Genomic DNA, 18933 nt, shown 5'->3' with positions numbered 1-18933 from the left:
AAAGGCAGAATTTTATTATCTGTATAGAAGAGGTGAAATTAAGTTTCACTTTTGATTGGCATAAAATCTGGTGCCATGAATATATATTCAGAGCTATTCAATGTTTTTCTTTTAAGAACAGGAGAGCCCTCTGGCTCGGGAATAACTGATGATTTTCTTTTGTATCCCTTACTGATTTATTCCGTCATTCAGTGTGACAGAACCTGAGAGATGCCAAGCCCTTTTTCATGATCTTCCTTTTAACGCCCCTGTTCTTTCTTTAAACGTATCTCCGTCAACACAGCATGGTGGCATTACCTCCTTACGATTCTTCCCTGTCACCATGTTCCTGAGCCACTAGGTCATTTTCACAGACACAATGTGCCATTGTAGATGTCTCATTGTCTGCGAGAACATTAATATTACATCTGTAATCCTTTTGATACATCACACGTGGACAATTTCTTCTTAGGAAATGAAACAACAATTCACAAGAGGCACACTGGATTATGGGTTTGCAAGAATTCTTTATGTGTTACAGGTTAGCTGGAGTAATGGACTTGGATGCCACCAGACTGTATGATGAGTGCCATTAGACTGTTGCCTTGGTGACATGGGGACTGGGATATTCTCAACCTCCTTTATTGTTGTTCAGCTTTCAGAACTCATAACAATTTCATGTAACTTTTTGAAATCCCCTTTTGTCACATTTTGCATGATCCAGAAACTCTGGCTGATGCGGTGACTTATCATTGGATTGCTGGTGAACATCACTCCCACTGGAGCAAGTATTTCCCGATGATTTCAAATACATTTTTTTATGTTATTTTTTTACACAGAACACACCCACAGGGACAGACGGTTCTCCACCCACTGCTGTGGCCAATGTTTCTCAATACGCATGTCAGAGGCGGACGACCACGGAAAATCACAACAAGATATTCACAGTAAGGAAAAACAGAACACACCCCCATACAAGCACACTTTCTCAATTGCATGTCCCTATCTCTGTCTTTGTGAGGCTATTACACGCTCATTGCTCCCACAAAGCATCCATCCTAACCAGTTGTGCTCTGATTGGGGTCTCTTCCTTCACACACCAATGCACCGACGCTGACCCCAATCAGATAAATTAACCTACAAATGAGAAGCATCTGCAGGTAGGCCATGATGAAGGCAGAACAGCTGAGGTGCCCACGAGGACTGACACAGGCTGGTATGGGCTGACCCTGAGGCTAGGCACGCCAGACTGAGATGGGCACTTGACGTAAAGCTTCTCACCAACAATGACGGATCTGTCTCTTCGCCATCTGGCCATCGGGCAGCTAGTGGCCAATTCCAGAGGAAAGAGGGATGGGGGGGGACAGGATGTGAGGGAGTGTGAAGGCTGGTTTACAGTCCGTCTATCGGCATGTCTGTAAACAACACAAAAAAAAACATCAGTTTTAAAAATGAATTCGGTAAATGTCAACCTAGCAAGCCATGCAACTTAAAGCAATTTTCTAAACAATGTTTTGGTTCATTGCTAGCTAGTTTTCTAGCTGGCTAGTCAGTTCATATCATGAACAGAGTATATGATGACGTATTTACTTTAGCTACTTTTTATTAATTATTACAAGAAAATAAACCCAAAGTACATAATTATTTACAAAGTAATGGCACGTTTACAGAAAATAGCTTACTACTACAGTGTGACGAAATAAAAGGTCATTCTATCAGAGAATTTTAGAACTCCTTGTCACAAGAGGATTTGTTCTAGTTGCTGGAGCAGTCTGGCAACCACGACAACGGATGTTGCGACAGTCGCAGATACTTTTTTTCATGTCTGTGCGACAAGGAAACGGACAGATGCAGCAACGGTCTAAAGACATTCCACTGGAATGACCAGCGATACTTGTCGCATTCTTGTTGTCTACAGACATGTCGTTAGACCAAGTATAAACTAGCCTTAATACTCCAGCTTGCCATTGCTTTGTGTGCCGTAACGTTTATCGACACAATAACAATGCCGCCTTCTCACAAACATTTAAAAAATATATGTTTTCAGATAAATCTCATTACCAGTTTTTAATTATTTCTGCCAGTGTGTAATATAGTCTTTATGTGCACTGTGAGGGCTGTTTTGCTGACAGTCCACTTCTGACTACCGCTGATCTGATCTCAAACTTCCAGTGGGGCTTGGTGTGTGGGAGGTTGGTGCTTGGTGATGAAGAGTTCCTCCAAGCCTTATTAAGCAGAGCTTACTGGGAGCATATGGAGACATCTGTTTCATAATGACTTTCACTTCTCCCTGACTGACTACACATGCAGACTCTCACACTTGCACACATATTCATGCGACATGTTCATGCCACCCACACACACACACACCCACCCACACAGACAGACAGACCGAGACAGACACTTGAGTGCTCGGTTCCCCTTCCCCTGTTCCTTTCCACTGCATTAGTTCTGTAATCACCAGTCTCCCTTCACTCCTCATCAGGCTGATGTTTCACTCATTATTCCACTTCAACATACATCACTCACAAGTGTTATTTGAGATAATTACTGTAATGTCAGTTCAACCTGTGGCTGTGGAGAAGAGACAGAAGTAATTAAACTAAATCCTAATATCCTGGGAGCATTAGGGTTAAAGACCAGGGAGGTCTGGTGAAATATCAAAGAGCCTGAATGAATTACAGCACCTAGAAGGTTTCTCTACAAGGATGAACACATCTAAAAGGTGTGGAGATATACAGTGTGGTCTGAAATTATTGACACCCTTGATCATTTACATTTAACATTACATTTAAGTCATTTAGCAGACGCTCTTATCCAGAGCGACTTACAAATTGGTGCATTCACCTTATGACATCCAGTAGAACAGTCACTTTACAATAGTGCATCTAAATCTTAAAGGGGGTGAGAAGGATTACTTACCCTATCCTAGGTATTCCTTAAAGAGGTGGGGTTTCAGGTGTCTCCGGAAGGTGGTGATTGACTCCGCTGTCCTGGCGTCGTGAGGGAGTTTGTTCCACCATTGGGGGCCAGAGCAGCGAACAGTTTTGACTGGGCTGAGCGGGAACTGTACTTTCTCAGTGGTAGGGAGGCGAGCAGGCCAGAGGTGGATGAACGCAGTGCCCTTGTTTGGGTGTAGGGCCTGATCAGAGCCTGGAGGTACTGAGGTGCCGTTCCCCTCACAGCTCCGTAGGCAAGCACCATGGTCTTGTAGCGGATGCGAGCTTCAACTGGAAGCCAGTGGAGAGAGCGGAGGAGCGGGGTGACGTGAGAGAACTTGGGAAGGTTGAACACCAGACGGGCTGCGGCGTTCTGGATGAGTTGTAGGGGTTTAATGGCACAGGCAGGGAGCCCAGCCAACAGCGAGTTGCAGTAATCCAGACGGGAGATGACAAGTGCCTGGATTAGGACCTGCGCCGCTTCCTGTGTGAGGCAGGGTCGTACTCTGCGGATGTTGTAGAGCATGAACCTACAGGAACGGGCCACCACCTTGATGTTAGTTGAGAACGACAGGGTGTTGTCCAGGATCACGCCAAGGTTCTTAGCGCTCTGGGAGGAGGACACAATGGAGTTGTCAACCGAGATGGCGAGATCATGGAACGGGCAGTCCTTCCCCAGGAGGAAGAGCAGCTCCGTCTTGCCGAGGTTCAGCTTGAGGTGGTGATCCGTCATCCACACTGATATGTCTGCCAGACATGCAGAGATGCTATTCGCCACCTGGTCATCAGAAGGGGGAAAGGAGAAGATTAATTGTGTGTCGTCTGCATAGCAATGATAGGAGAGACCATGTGAGGTTATGACAGAGCCAAGTGACTTGGTGTATAGCGAGAATAGGAGAGGGCCTAGAACAGAGCCCTGGGGGACACCAGTGGTGAGAGCGCGTGGTGAGGAGACAGATTCTCGCCACGCCACCCGGTAGGAGCGACCTGTCAGGTAGGACGCAATCCAAGCGTGGGCCGCGCCGGAGATGCCCAACTCGGAGAGGGTGGAGAGGAGGATCTGATGGTTCACAGTATCGAAGGCAGCCGATAGGTCTAGAAGGATGAGAGCAGAGGAGAAAGAGTTAGCTTTAGCGGTGCGGAGCGCCTCCGTGATACAGAGAAGAGCAGTCTCAGTTGAATGACTAGTCTTGAAACCTGACTGATTAGGATCAAGAAGGTCATTCAGAGAGAGATAGCGGTAAATAATAATAAAATCTTGTTCACATGCATGCTGATAAAGATGAAAAACAATTGTTTAACAAGTAATATTTTTTTCTCTCAAAAAAGGTAGGGGTCAAAATGATTGACACCCCTGTTTTCAATACCTCACTGTGAGGATAATGGCACTGAGCCTTTTCAAAAATATTTGAATCCTTCCATATCCGTGATATCCTTCGTTTGCAATTATGGACTTCCCTCTTCATTTCAAACCACAGGTTTGCGATGGGTTTCATGTCCGGAGACTGAGATGGCCATTGCTAAATGTTGATTTTATGTTCAATTAACCCATTTCTTTGTGGAGGTTGATGTGTGGAGGTTGATGTGTGGAGGTTGATGTGTGGCTTGGGGTTCTTGTCTAGCTGGAAGATCCACTTGCAGTCAAGTTTCAGCCAGAAAAAAAAACAGATTTTTGGCTAAAATAACCAGGTACTGGGTAAAGCTCATGATGCAGAAGAATAATGTTGAAAAAAAAAACGAGTTAAAATACGGTACATTGAAATCAAACATTAAAAGCATCTTCTTAAAAATGTGTCTTCAGCATGGATTTAAATAGAGCCACTGACTCTGCAAGCCTTGATCTCCTCTGATCGCCATGCCAGAGGATCTCAGGCTGTGTCCTGGCTCGTAAGGGAGATACAATATCAGAGATATAGGATGGGGATAAACCAAGCCTAGTCTTAAATGTGATTCATACTTTTGTTAAATCTAGTCTAAAAGTGACTGGTAGTCAGTGTAAAGAAGCTAAAATAGGTGCCTGTTAAATGTCGAGTTGCAGCATTTGGGACGAACTGTAGATGATGGAGACATGCATTCAAAGAGGAAATAAAAGCATGTATACCTTTTTCCAGATCAGGGACTGAAGAAAAAGATTTGACTTTAGCTATAATTCTTAGATGAGGCAAAAGGCATAGTGAATAGGTGCTGGGAACGATACTGAACCACCCATGTTCACTGAAAAGAAATCTGCCACATCGATATGATCTGAACCAGTCGAGGGCAACTCCTGAGATTCCCACCCACCTCTCCAGCCGGTCAACAAGTATATAATGATCAATAGTATCCAACGCGGCACGGAGATCCAAAACAATTAGAATAGAGCATTCGCCGGCATCCTCAGCCAACACAAGGTCATTACTGACTTTTAATAAAGCAGTTTCCGTTGTGTGAAGTGAGTGGAAGCCCGATTAGATTTTTTTCCAAATAAGGTGTTCATACTCAAATAAGCCAACGTTGAAAACGTCTAAAATCTTGGATAAATAAAGCAAGTTGAGATAGGTCTATATTTGCTCAGTAAAGAGGGGTGAAGATTGAGCTTTTTAAGAAGAGGTTGGATGAGAGCAATTTTAAAGCAGGCTGGAAAGGAGCCATTTACAATTGACAGTGTGTTGGGGCCAACAGTAGACAGTAGGCATAACCTCTTTTTGTAGTCTAGTAGAGAATGGAAAGCCGTTTTAACATACAGGTATATTCATTGTATTATTTCTATTAATAATTTCATTTTTTTTTACAACAATAATGTTATTTTCGATATCAATGACACATTTTTATATCAAAGCATCTATTGATGTGAAAAATTGAATGTTATTTATCGATATCAATAGTAAGAACTTTTTATATAAATAATTCCCCATAGGATTCAATAGAGAAACAGATATCAAAAGTTTAAAACAAATATTTCAATAATCTTAGCAGATATTTAGCATTATAAAGACTTAAACAAATCAGCTTCTAGTGCCTTGAATGTCAATGAAGAGGAGGGTACCGAGAGACAGTCATCCCATTTTGTTGCCTTAAAATCTAAAAATGGATTACATTCGATTTGTTTCATACTTAACCTACTGTCTTAGGTTTCAGTTAGCATGAAAATATCAATGTATTTGGAAATAAGAAATTGCATGTGAACAACTTATTTAGAAATCTTATATTCAATGAACCGATCTTGACATGTTATTTTTGGGGAGGAACATAAATTAGGTTACTTAAATTAACTACACTACGGGACATAATATGCTTTGCCATGTCCTATGTTGCTAATTATGACAGGGAGGATTGGAGCACTACCAGACCAAGACCGTCAGTGTCTAAAACAGTTTGCAGTTGCTGGAAATAGGGTGAATCCCATCTCTTTTAAAGATTGCTGGTTGCTCCGAGCAGAAAGTTAAAATTGTTGCAAAAGGAGACCTTCTTTTAGGTACCCGTTCAGGGCAATGAGGCAGCTGAAACATTCAGAACCCCTATCATGGTCCAAACAAACTATCATGGTCCAAACACACCCAGAAAGTTGTGAACAGGGCACGACAACACCTTTTCTCCCCCAGGAGACTAAAAAGATTTGGCATGGGTCCCCAGATCCTCAAAAAGTTTTACAGCTGCACCATCAAGAGCATCCTGACCGGTTGCATCACCGCCTGGTATGGCAACTGCTCTGCATCTGACCATAAGGTGCTATAGAGGATAGAGTGTACGGCCCAGTACATCACTGTTGCCACACTTCCTGCCATCCAGGACCTATATACTAGACAGTATCAAAGGAAGGACCAAGGAAACTGTCAAAGACTCCAGCCACACAAGTCATAGACTGCTCTCTACCGGGAGGAAGAGCAGTTCCGTCTTGTCGAGGTTGAGCTTGAGGTGGTGGGACGACATCCAAGTTGAGATATCTGCCAGGCACAGAGAGATGCATGTTGCCACCTGGGTGTCAGAACGGGGGAAGGAGCAGTTATAGGAGAGACCATGTGAGTATATGACCGAGCCGAGTGAGTGAGCCGAGTGACTTGGTGTATAGAGAGAAGAGGGCCTAGAACTGAGCCGTGGTGGACACCAGTAGTGAGAGTACATGGTGCAGACACAGATCCTATCCATGTCACCTGGTAGGAGCTGCCAGCCATGTGTGATACAATTAAAAAATGTGCAGAGCCTGGTGGTTCACGGTGTCAAAGGCAGCCAGATAGATAAGAACAGAGAGAGCTGATCAAAGACAGCATGCTCAAGTGTTTTGGAAAGAAAAGAAAAGAAAAGAAAGGGATACAAGTATTCAGTTTGTCAGATGAGTCGAGTGTTGGTTTCTTGTGGGGAACAACTCATGCCATTTTGAGGTCAGAGGGGTCGCAGCCAGTGGTCAGGGATGAGTTGGAGGGAAGTGAGGAATGGGAGGTCTCCAGAGATGGTCGAGCGGGCAGGATGTCGGGCAGCCAGACCTCACTAGTTGCCGGATGTCATCTGGAGAGAGGGGAGAAAGAGGTCAAGGCGTAGGGTTGTTCTGTGTGAATGACACCAGTGGACACAATAGGCTGAATGAATGAGTAGCGGATGTTGTCAACCTTTTCAAAGTGGCTGACAAAGTCATCCACAGAGAGGGAGGAGGGAGGGGGAGGAGGAGGACTGGAAAGAGGACAGTGCGAGTCATAGGATGCAGAAGGGAGGAGAGTAGGGTCGATGAGGCAGAATCAGGAGACAGCAGGGAGAAGGATTTAGCAGAAGGGAAATATGATATCATAGAAGAGGAGAGAGAGTAGGGTTGCTTCTCCAAGCATCCGCCAAACCCAGATTGTCGGACTGCCAGATGGTGAAGAGTGAATCATCACTCCAGAGAACATGTTTCCACTGCTCCAGAGTCCAATGGTGGTGAGCTTTACACCACTCCAGCCTACGCTTGGCATTGCGCATGGTGTTCTTAGGCCATGTAAACCTATTTCATGAAACTCCCGACGAACAGCTCTTGTGCTGATGTTGCTTCCAGAGGCAAATTGGAACTCTGCAGTAAGTGTTGAAACCGAGGACAGACGATTTTTATGCTCCCCAGCACTCGGCAAACTCCCATTCTGTGAGCTTGTCTGGCCTACCATTTCACGGCTGAGCCTAGATATTGCCACTTCACAATAACAGGACTCACAGTTGACCGGGACAGCTTTAGCAGGGTAGAAATTTGACGAACTGACTTGTTGGAAAGGTGGCATCCTTTGAAAGTTATTGAGCTGTTCAGTAAGGCCATTCTACTGCCAAGGTTTGTCTATGGAGGTGCATGGCTGTGTGCTCAATTGTATACACCTGTCAGCAACGGGTGTGACTGATAAAGCCAAATCCACTAAACTAATTTGAACGGGTGTCCACATATACAATTTTGTATATATCGTGTATCAAAAGGCCTTTCTTTGAGGGCCTAGTTATACCCTAACACAGTGGTGTTAAGAAAATCCTGGTTTACAGGCCAAATCAAATAAATTCACGTGCAAAAACACAGATATTAAAACAAACAGTTCTGAAAATCACCCTGCAATAGAGCATGCTTGGAAATATGTCTCTATGTAGAACCCTTGTTGCCTTCCAAACAACACTTGCCTTCCGAAAAAAATCATTCTTGACTTCCAAAGAAAGAATCATCCTTTCTTTCAAAAACAGTTCTTAGGATATTAAACGTTCTAGGTAGAACCCTTTTGCATTACAAAGAACTCTTGTCTTACAGAAAGGCTACTTCAGATCAAAGCAGTTCTTGGTAGAACTATCTCTCCACAAATAACCCTTTTGGAACCCTTTGTTCTAAGCGCGCAAGCATCTTCACCTCGTTCTGCTATAAGATCATTGAACACCTTTTCTAATGCCTTTAGTGATCGGCAGTAAAAAAGGATGGAAGACATTGATATCCCCTTTGTCTCTGACCTCCTTCACTATCCAATCTAGGAAGTGCAGGTTATCTGTCTGATGTTTGTCTTGTTGGAGCTCACAGTCACTTAAGTTGCCTTCTCCATATGCAATAGCTTGGTCTCCCGGCCTCTGGACTCAACGTCTGCAGATGCTGCCGGCGCCAACACAGGTGTAACTGAAAGACAAATACGTGCACCATTGTATCAGTAATCAAGCCATTATAATAGCCTACAGTTCTCAAAGGAAAATCTCTGGCATCTTAACATTTTTTGAAAATATTACAGACACACTGCAGTATTTCAAGATGTAATATATATATATATTTTTTTACAAGGGTTTATGTGCAAAGCATATACCGTTTTTTTTAATCCATAATTTTAGCCAACACTCATAACAAAAGTGGACGACTGTGTTCTTGCATGTCCCTCACACAGACCTAGAGGCCCTCAATCCAGCATGACATAGAGATATTGTTCTGTTAAATGATAGGAAGTCAGCTGGTTAGGCTTCCTCTTGAATTTGAGGGCTACAGGATAGGAAGTTACAAGACACTTTATGAATATGGGCCCAGGACATGAACTGGCACTGGTTTTATTTGGTGACAAGGCAATGTTTACTCACCCTCTTTGGCAATGTATCAGAGTTCTCCCAGCTTTACAAAGCTGTCGTTGAAGGCTGGCCTCCCTTTTGTACTCTCTCTCCTGGTTGAAAGAACATAAGATCCAACATAAGAGCCTAGATCAGAAAGTGCAATAAAAACATACATAGTTATGGATTTACAAAGACAAGTCATCATATTGTCCATTACTGTCCGTAACGTTGAAATGTTAGGTTAGAGCAAGGCATATGGTCAGCTAAAGTTAGCTAGCTAGCTAGACATGGGAAACAACATCAAGAGGTTGTGTATTGGTTGGACTCTCTGAGTTGTGAATCGTTCTGGTGGGTTGGGACAGAAAATAACCCTACCATGAAAAAATATAACGTCAACAAAGACATATGTCTAATATCTAGGAACTCTACTTACCGGACGTAAAAGTGAAACGTGACCCTCAATATCAAATAAACTTCTGAATCCAACTTTTGTCCAAACCCCACCGTATTCCTGCTGTGTAGACAGTGGTAGATTTTGTGGCAGGAAGTCTTGCGTGAAGTGTGTGGTCTCATGGCAGCCCACTGTCTAACTCAACAGGAATAGGGTGCGGTTTGGACAAAAGTTGGATTCAGACGTTTATTTTATAGCGACGGACACATTTCACTTTACAGCTGGTAAGTAGAGATGCTAGAGATTGGCAAAGCATGGTATAGGTTCTTTCAATCGCATTCATCACCCTACTCTGCCTCTGTCTCCTTTTCTGTGTCTTGAGCTCTAGCAAGCAAACCTGCAACAATGTATCAACTGGGTCCAGCCAAAAGTATGAGGACACCCTTTTAAATGAGTGGATACGGCTAGTTCAGATACACCCGATGCTTGACAGGTGTATAAAATCGACTTTCAACGTGGCACCGTCATAGGATGCCACCTTTCCAGCAAGTCAGTTCGTCAGATTTCTGCCCTGTTAGCACTTACAGTTGGCCGGGGAAGCTCTGCTATTGTGAAGTGGAATCATCTAGGAGTAACAACGGCTCAGCTGCAAACTGTTGTATTACAGACTTGGTCAGGGAGAGGTTGAAAATGTCAGTGAAGACACTTGAAAGTTGGTCCGCGCATGGTTTGAGTACACGTCCTGGTAATCCGTCTGGCCTCTCTCATCTTTTTAAGTGGGAGAACTTGCACAATTGGTGGCTGACTAAATACTTTTTTGCCCCACTGTACATTGATACGTTAACAGAAATGACTGTAACCAAACATTGTAGATTAGAAATGATGGGGATTAGTAGTTCATTTACTACCGGTGATGTATGTAATGGGGAATTTATAAACACTAACACTCAACAATAATTCAAACAATGAAAGCACACAGGATAGGCAGGAAAAAGCGCGTTCTGGAAAGAGACGCGCCTAATGCATCTTCACTACAACCCCTTCACCTCCATTTAAAAGTACTCTCAAGACACATTATCTTCACACATAAGAAATACTCTCACGGACGTGGTCAGGTCCAAAGCAGTAGCAATTATGGAAAACCAATGCAAATTCAAAACAAATGCACGTTCACTTATTTAGTCAATTTTATACACAAAAAAAAAAGAAAATAAAAAGATGCCATACGATACCTGTACTAGTCAACCGATGCCTGTACTAGTCAACCGATGCCTGTACTAGAAAAATAGAGCTAAGATGTCTTTCCCTATAATCAGTGGAAAGCTGCCCCACTCTGTACAGTGGTTCTAGTTAAATTATGGCTAATGCCCCCCCTGCTACAATACTACCAAGCTAGCTCCTCCAGGCAGACCAAGAGTGCAGACAGAGTATCCCAGTACAGCAGGTGCCTTCCCTCTCATCATCTCAATGAAGGCCTCAATCCTCTTGTTATCTCATGCTGTGAAGGGAGCCCAGCTGTGGTATGCGTGGGAGTGTGTTGTGTGAGTGTGCATGCATACGTGTGAACTACCTGTGCGTTTGTGTTTGTGTGTGTGTGTCTGTGCGTGCTTGTTGGTGTGTTTGAGGTCATCCTCTCATTGCATGTTGTGAACGGGTCAGTGGAGCCTCCTGCCAGGCTGGGCTCAGGTCTTGCCTGCTGACCCGAGGCACCATGTCTGGACAGATCACCCATGGCCCGGCCACACTGTTGTTGACCGCACTGATCTAGCTCACTACTCAACCAGACCAGGAGAGAAAAAGCATGCAAACTTTCCCACATTCTGTTGTGTTACAGCCTTAATTTAAAATGAATTACATTGAGATGTTGTGTCACTGACCTACACACAAGACCCCATGATATCAAAGTGGAATTATGTTATTATACATTTTTACAAATTAATACAAAATGAAAAGCTGAAATGTCTTGAGTGAATAAGTATTCAACCCCTTTGTTATGGCAAGCCTAAATAAGTTCAGGACTAAAAATGTGCATAACAAGTTACATAATAAGTTGCATTGACTCAATCTGTGTGCAATATTTGTGTTTAACATGATTTTTCAATGACAATCCCATCTCTGTACCCCACACATACAATTATCTGTAAGGTCCCTCAGCCGAGCAGTGCATTTCAAACACAGATTCAACTAAAAGGACCAGGTAGGTTTTTCAATGCCTTGCAAAGAAGGACATCAAAAAAAAAGCAGACATTGAATATCACTTTAAGCATGGTTTAGTTATTACGTACACTTTGGATGGTGTATCATTACACCCAGTCACTACAAAGATACAGGCGTCCTTCCTAACTCAGTTGCAGGAGAGGAAGAATACCGCTCATGGATTTCATTATGAGGCCAATGGTGACTTTAAAACAGGTACAGGGTTTAATGGCTGTGATAGGAGAACCTGAGGTGGATCACAACATTGTAGTTACTCCACCAAACTAACCTAAATGACAGAGTGAAAAGAAGGAAGCTTGATCAGAATATAAATATTCCAAAACATGAATCCTGTTTGCAATAAGACATTAGTTAAGTTAAACTGCAAAAAATGTGGCAAAGAAATTAACTGTCACAATCTGATCTGTTTCACCTGTCCTTGTGATTGTCTCCACCCCCCTCCAGGTGTCACCCTTCTTCCCCAGTATCCCCTGTGCATTTATACCTGTGTTCTATGTTTGTCTGTAGCCAGTTCGTCATGTTTGTCAAGGCAATCAGCATTTTTGTTATCAGCTCCTGCTTTTCCCAGTCTCTCTTTTTCCCGCCCTCCTGGTTTTGACCCTTGCCTGTCCTGACTCTGAGCCCGCCTGCCTGACCACTCTGCCTGCCTCTGACCTGTACCTTTGCCCCACCTCTGGTTTACTGACCTCTGCCTGCCTTGACCTGTCTTTTGCCTGCCCCTGTTGGAATATTAAACCATTAAACCATCTGGGTCTTACCTTGATACCTGATATTAACTTGATGTCCTGGGGCAAATCCAACACCACATGACCGAGTACCACTCTTCATATGTTCAAGCATGGTGGTAGCTGCATCATGTTATGGGTATGCTTGTCATTGGCAAGGACTAGGGAGTTTTTTTTTATAGAAATAAACAGATTTGAACTAAGCACAGGCAAAAAGCTAGACTTCACAGTGCTTTCCAACAGACATTGGGAGATGGTCATGTATATTGATTTTGTGGTCAATTAACCATTTCTTTGTAGATTTGGATATGTGCTTGGGGTTATTGTCTTGATGGAAGATCCACTTGTGGCCAAAAACCTGGCTGCCTCTGCCACAGTCATACTTGAACCCCATTGAAAATCGGTGGTCTGATTTCAAGAGGGCAGTCCATAAGCGCAGACAAAGGATATCCAGGAGCTGGAAAGATTATGCATGGAGGAATGTTTTAAGATTCCTTTCAGTGTGTTCTCCAATCTCATGAAACATTTTCGAAAAAGTCACAGTGTTTTTATCCTCACAAGGGTAGGGAGCATAAAATAAAATAAAATAATATAATTTCCCATTTTTTAGCATGCAATCTTTATCAAGGGTGCCATTAATTATGGACCTGAATGTACATACCTACATTTACCACGAGTCTGTTCTGTATATCAATGCAGAGCAATAGGTATCGAGTAAGGAAGCTTCTCTTCCCTGGAACATGGTGTCCTCTGGGACAGCTCATGCATAAACCCGCCCCCTCCCCCCCGGCCAAATCCTTCTTCTAAAAATAACAAAAGGGAAAACTCCTGACAGTTGTTCTTTACTTTCGTTTGAACCACCATGTTGTGTCAGAAAAGAAAGAGCACTGCAGGCCCCTGAGGAGCCTTTTGTCAACAAGTGGAAAATGACAGGTTCCTCTCTGGCGCACACCGACCAAAATGTCGCTGTGCGGTCATCCAGTAGAAGTCCTGTGCGCCTGGGCCTACCACGACGGGAAGACAGATGGATGGGGGTAAAGAAGGAGAGGGAAAGGAGAGAGGGGGACTGTGTACTCCGATCCCTGTCTGGCTGTCACCACGGGTCAGTGCATCTGATGTTTGAGTGCACACCTGACATATCTCTCTCTCTCTTTCCCCATACTATCGCCCCCTTTGTTTTTCTCTCTGTTCTCTCCCATCCCTCTATTTCTCTGACCTCATATCACAATTCCTTTGGGTTTCCCTTTTCATCTTTGTTTCTCATCTTCATATTTCTCACATCCCTCTCCTCTGATTGTGGCCCTCTCTCTCTCTCCCTCTCCCTCTCCCTCTCCCTCTCCCTCTCTCTCTCATTCTCTCTCTCATTCTCTCTCTCTCTTTCTCTCTCTCATTCTCTCTCTCATTCTCTCTCTCTCTCTCATTCTCTCTCTCTCCCATCCACCCCTCTTCTCTGTAGGATGTGATGGAGGAGCTGGCTGAAAGTTCTGAGTTCAATGAAAGTAAAGGTCCATGCCTGGCATTCCGTCAAGCAGCCTCAGTCCTGAAGAGTCTGCCGTCAGCAGTGCACTGTCTGGAGGCCATCCAGGGCCTCCCCTGCATGGGGGAACACACCAAGGCTGTCATGGAGGTAATATCATTTCCACTGCATACCACATTAACTAAAGAGTAACATTATTGTTTAAATGGATTTTCTAAACTTTAACATTGAATCTAGAGAAATATAATCTATATTGTTCTCTATGAAGTGTTCAGTCTTGATTGTATGAAAATGAACCTTTCTGATTGATTGAATTACTTAGGCATCTAATTAATTATGTGAAATGTTTAAATTATCCTATATTCATTTTGTCAAAATAATTGCCGTTTCAGTGTCAAGTAATAATCATAGAGATAAATGGAGGACTCTGGATGGATCTAACTTGTTTTAGTATAGACATTGCCATTGAGGGCTTCCACCATTTAGTAATCAGTGAGTATTGTCTTTTTCAAATTGAGTTGCCTACGTTTTGTAAACCAAAGACTAAGGTAGTATAAAGGAGCCAAGACAAAGATTTATACCAGGTCATTGGTCCATTGGTCCCAAGATCCAGAATTGAGACCGCAATAAGTTCAAGACCAAATTTATGTTGTCTCAAGTGGTCTCAAGATCAAGACCACTAGATCAATAGTCCATGGGCCCTTTCTTCATTTGTAAGAAACTCAAGTACAGTACAGTACAGTATAGCACATTGTGTTTTGGCCAAATAGATGTCAATGTTTGGGCTCTTGGAAGATTGGAGTCTGGCTATGCATCTCAATACTTTAACGTTTTCCTGAAGTGTGCACTTGTCCACTACCCACATGTTGGTCCTCTGTAGCTCAGTTGGTAGAGCATGGCGCATGCCACTTTAAAATGGATGATAGCTTCAACGGTGTTGCACATGCTGTCACAGATGCCATGATGGCACAGATACAAGTTTTCATGTACTAAAAATCGATGTATTTCAATGTGTTTCCGTTGTATTTTCAACTCTACTGATTTTGTCACAAAAACTGTTGTGTTAAATAGCAAATGTGTCTACTCTGGTCTTATCACGTTCTCTCTAGCCAACAAATCGCAGATACAGTGCAGGTAGGCTGTGTGGGTAGGCTAGTCTACAAGATGGCATTATTATGGATAAGAGCGAGAATATTTCTGTTGTTGTCAAAAGGCAGTCAAGCATCGATCATCATATCACCAGAATAACACCCTCAATATTTATTGGAAAGGAGCATCAAGATCATTGTGCACTTTCACCACACTGTGAAGTTCACTGTAACTTATGTAATCTTTAGTCTAATGTAACTACATGGTTTCCTGAGTCGTAGTGGGGGGACAACACACTATGTCAACGCGTTACTTCGATGTGATGGTTGTTATATCATTATTTGCACATGAAGACGCTTCCACCGCCATTTCTCACAATTTTTACCGACACAAAAAGATCCCGTCACTGTCGACATTTATAAAATTGTACGGAGACGTCCTGTTTCCATCACAGCTGTCGTGATTTTTTTCTTCTACGGTACAGTTTTACTCACATAAAAAATGTGGATGGAAACGTAGTCACTGTTAAGGGGAAAAAAAAAAATCGACATTAGGACTGTTTCCAACATTAGGGCTGTTTTCCTAAAGAAGTTAAATCCGCCTCGTATTTTGTTTCCTTGACAGGATACTAATGAGGATCGCAATACTGGTATGTTTTGTCCCAGCCTTAATGCGAAGCTACAGGACTGTTTCGCTAGCACAGACTGGAATATGTTCTGGGATTCATCCGATAAGTAGTAGTTTACCACGTCTGTCACCAGCTTCATTAATAAGTTGTTCCCACAGTGACCGTGCGTACATATCCCAACCAGAAGCCATGGATTACAGGAAACATATGCACTGAGCTAAAGGCTAGAGCTGTCACTTTCAAGGTGCGGGACACAAATCCAGATGCTTATAAGAAATCCCTCTATGACCCCCTACGAGCCACGGCAGTGTCAATACAGGACTAAGATTGAATCCTCCTATGCCGGCTCCCTCTCCGTAGGCGATGTGAGTAAGAACTTTAAACAAGTTAACATTCAGACGGATTACCAGGACATGCACTCAGAGAATGCGCTTACCAGCTGACAAGTGTATTCACTGACATTTCCAACCTCTCCCTGACCCAGTCTGTAATACCTACATGTTTCAAGCAGACCGCCATAGTCCCTGTGCCCAAGGACGCCTATGTAACCTGTCTAAATGACTATCGCCCAGTAGCATTCACATCTGTAGCCATGAAATGCTTTGAAAGTCATGGTTCACATCAATACCATTATCCCAGACACCCTGGACCCACTCCATTTCACATACCACCCCAACAGATCCACAGATGACACAATCGCTATTGTACTACACATCCGCACTGTTAACCCGAATGAATACATCAAAAATATATCTAAAAAATAATAACACTATAGACTATGCCTATGTTGCGTTGTATGCTTTGTGAGTAAATCTGAGCTGGAATAAAATGTCAGGCTTTTCCATTAAAATAACCAGTGGTGGAAAAAGTGCTCAAAGCAAAGGTACCTTAATAGAAAATGACTCAAGTTAAAGTGAAAGTCACCCAGTAAAATACTACTTGAGTAAAAGTCTAAAAGTATTTGGTTTTAAATGTACTTTTTATTTATTGAACATTTACTTAACTAGGCAAGTTTTAAGAACCAATTCTTACTTACAATGAATGCCGACCAAGAGGACTCCTGCGGGTACGGGGGCTGGGAATAAAAAAATAAAAAATATAAATATAGGACAAAACACACATCATGACAAGAGAGACAACAAAACATTACATAATGAGAGACCTAAGACAACAACATAGCAAGGCAGTAACACATGACAACACAGCATGGTAGTATCAAAAGTAAATGCAATTGCTCAAATGTCCTTAAGTATCAAAAGTAAAAGTATTAAAGCAAACCAGAAGGAACTATTTTTATTTTATTTTTATTGACTGATAGCCAGGGGTACAGTCCAACACTCAGACATAATTTGCAAATGAAGCATTTGTTTAAAGTGAATCTGCCAGATCAGAAGCAGTAGTGATTACCAGGGATGTGTGTGAATTGGGCCATTTTCCTGTCAAAATGTAACAAGTATTTTTGGGTGTCAGGGAAAATGTATGGAGTAAAAAGTACATAATTTTTTATAGGAATGTTGTGAAGTAAAAGTAAAAGTTGCCAAAAATATAAATTGTAAAGTTCAGATACCCAAAAAACGACTTAAGTAGTATTTTAAAGTATTTTTACTTAAGTACTTTGCACCATTGAAAACAACTAGAGCCTATCTGCACGTTGTAATCAAAAATGGCATATTATTTGCTGCATTTCAAACTGTCCTTTTGTGAGGCGCAGCCGGAAACTAGTTGTTTCAAGTGATGGGGTCGGTAAAACCAGGAGGATTCTCCATCATCGTTAAATCTCCAGTTTGGGAACATTTGGGTTTCCCAGTAGATTACAACCGTGATGGACAGAGAGAGCATATTACCACTGCTCAACCTCAAACATGTTGACACATTTACTCAGACATCACCCCAGTATTCCTACTACCGGAGCAAGACAGAAACGCAAAAAAACAACAACACAACACAGCCAAATAAATGACAAGAGCAATAGGTTTGTTTATAGCTGTGGATATGCTCCCGTTATCAGTGTTTGAGAAGAATAGGGGGTTTCAGCACCTCGTGAACGTGCTCGAGGCACATTAAAAACTCCTCCCTTACACCCGGTGGCTGCATCAACGCTTGGTATGGCAAATACTTGGCATCTGACCGCAAGGCGCCACGTATGGCCCTGTACTTCACTTGGGCCAAGCTCCCTGCCAAGCTCCCTGCCAAGCTCCCTGCCATCCAGGACCTCTATACGAGGCATTGTCAGAGGAAGGCGCTAAAAATGGTCAAAGACTCCAGCCACCCAAGTCATAGACAGTTGGTAAGCGGTACCAATGCACCTTGTCTGGAACCAACAGGACTCTGAACAGCTTCTAACCCCAAGCCAAATAGCTACCTGGACTATCTGCATTGATCCTTTTTTTGTAACTCTTTTGACTCATCATAAATGCTGATAATATTTATTATCCTGTTGGTTAGTCACTTTATCTATATGTACATATCTACGTCAATTACCTCATACCCCTACACATCGACTCGGTACTCTTATCTCACTGCTCCTGAGTGGCACAGTGGGCTAAGGCACTGCATCTCAATGCTAGAGGTGTCACTACAGACATCCTGGTTTGAGTCCAGGATGTATCACAACTGGCCATGATTAGAGAATGTAAGTAAGCATTTCACTGTAAGGTTGTTGTATTCAGCGCACGTGACAAATACACTTTGATTTGATTTGAGTCCCATAGGGCGGCACACAATTGGTCCAGTGTCGGCCGGGTTTGGCAGGGGTAAGCAGTCATTGTAAATAAGAATTTGTTCTTAACTGACTTATCTAGTTAAATAAAGGCTACATATAGCCAAGTTGTTGTTGGGAAGGACCCATAAGTAAGCTTTTCACTGTTAGTTTACAAAGCATGTGACAAATAACATTTGGATACATTTTAGCTACAATACATACTGTATCTAAACACCCACTGAATTAAACATTCAAAAGCATGAAAGTTTATGAAATCACCCCAAAGTCTACC

The 18933-nt window shown here is 42.7% G+C and overlaps 1 protein-coding gene and 1 long non-coding RNA gene across 5 annotated transcripts in view; one reads left to right on the top strand and one right to left on the bottom strand.

Annotated features, from left to right (window-relative positions):
* The window catches only part of LOC118401536 (DNA nucleotidylexotransferase), a 150804-nt gene that overhangs the window by 13187 nt on the left and 118684 nt on the right, over positions 1 to 18933 (top strand). For all 4 annotated transcript variants that reach the window (XM_035799160.1, XM_035799143.1, XM_035799133.1 and 1 more), the window contains exons 3-4: positions 819 to 926; positions 14203 to 14373. In XM_035799160.1, the coding sequence (XP_035655053.1) occupies positions 819 to 926; positions 14203 to 14373 (279 nt within the window). The remainder of the gene's footprint in view (positions 1 to 818; positions 927 to 14202; positions 14374 to 18933) is intronic.
* Positions 921 to 17016, bottom strand: LOC118401553 (uncharacterized). The gene is made up of 4 exons (XR_008078319.1): positions 16977 to 17016; positions 9444 to 9523; positions 8903 to 8997; positions 921 to 1394 (listed from the first exon to the last, which is right to left on the bottom strand). It is a non-coding gene; the product is annotated as an uncharacterized LOC118401553 (long non-coding RNA).

The sequence above is a fragment of the Oncorhynchus keta genome, chromosome 2 (assembly GCF_023373465.1).
Source record: "Oncorhynchus keta strain PuntledgeMale-10-30-2019 chromosome 2, Oket_V2, whole genome shotgun sequence".
In the NCBI taxonomy this organism is placed as follows: domain Eukaryota; kingdom Metazoa; phylum Chordata; class Actinopteri; order Salmoniformes; family Salmonidae; genus Oncorhynchus; species Oncorhynchus keta.
Note: the sequence above shows the minus strand (reverse complement) of the source record. Positions and strands in the feature narration are given on the sequence as shown.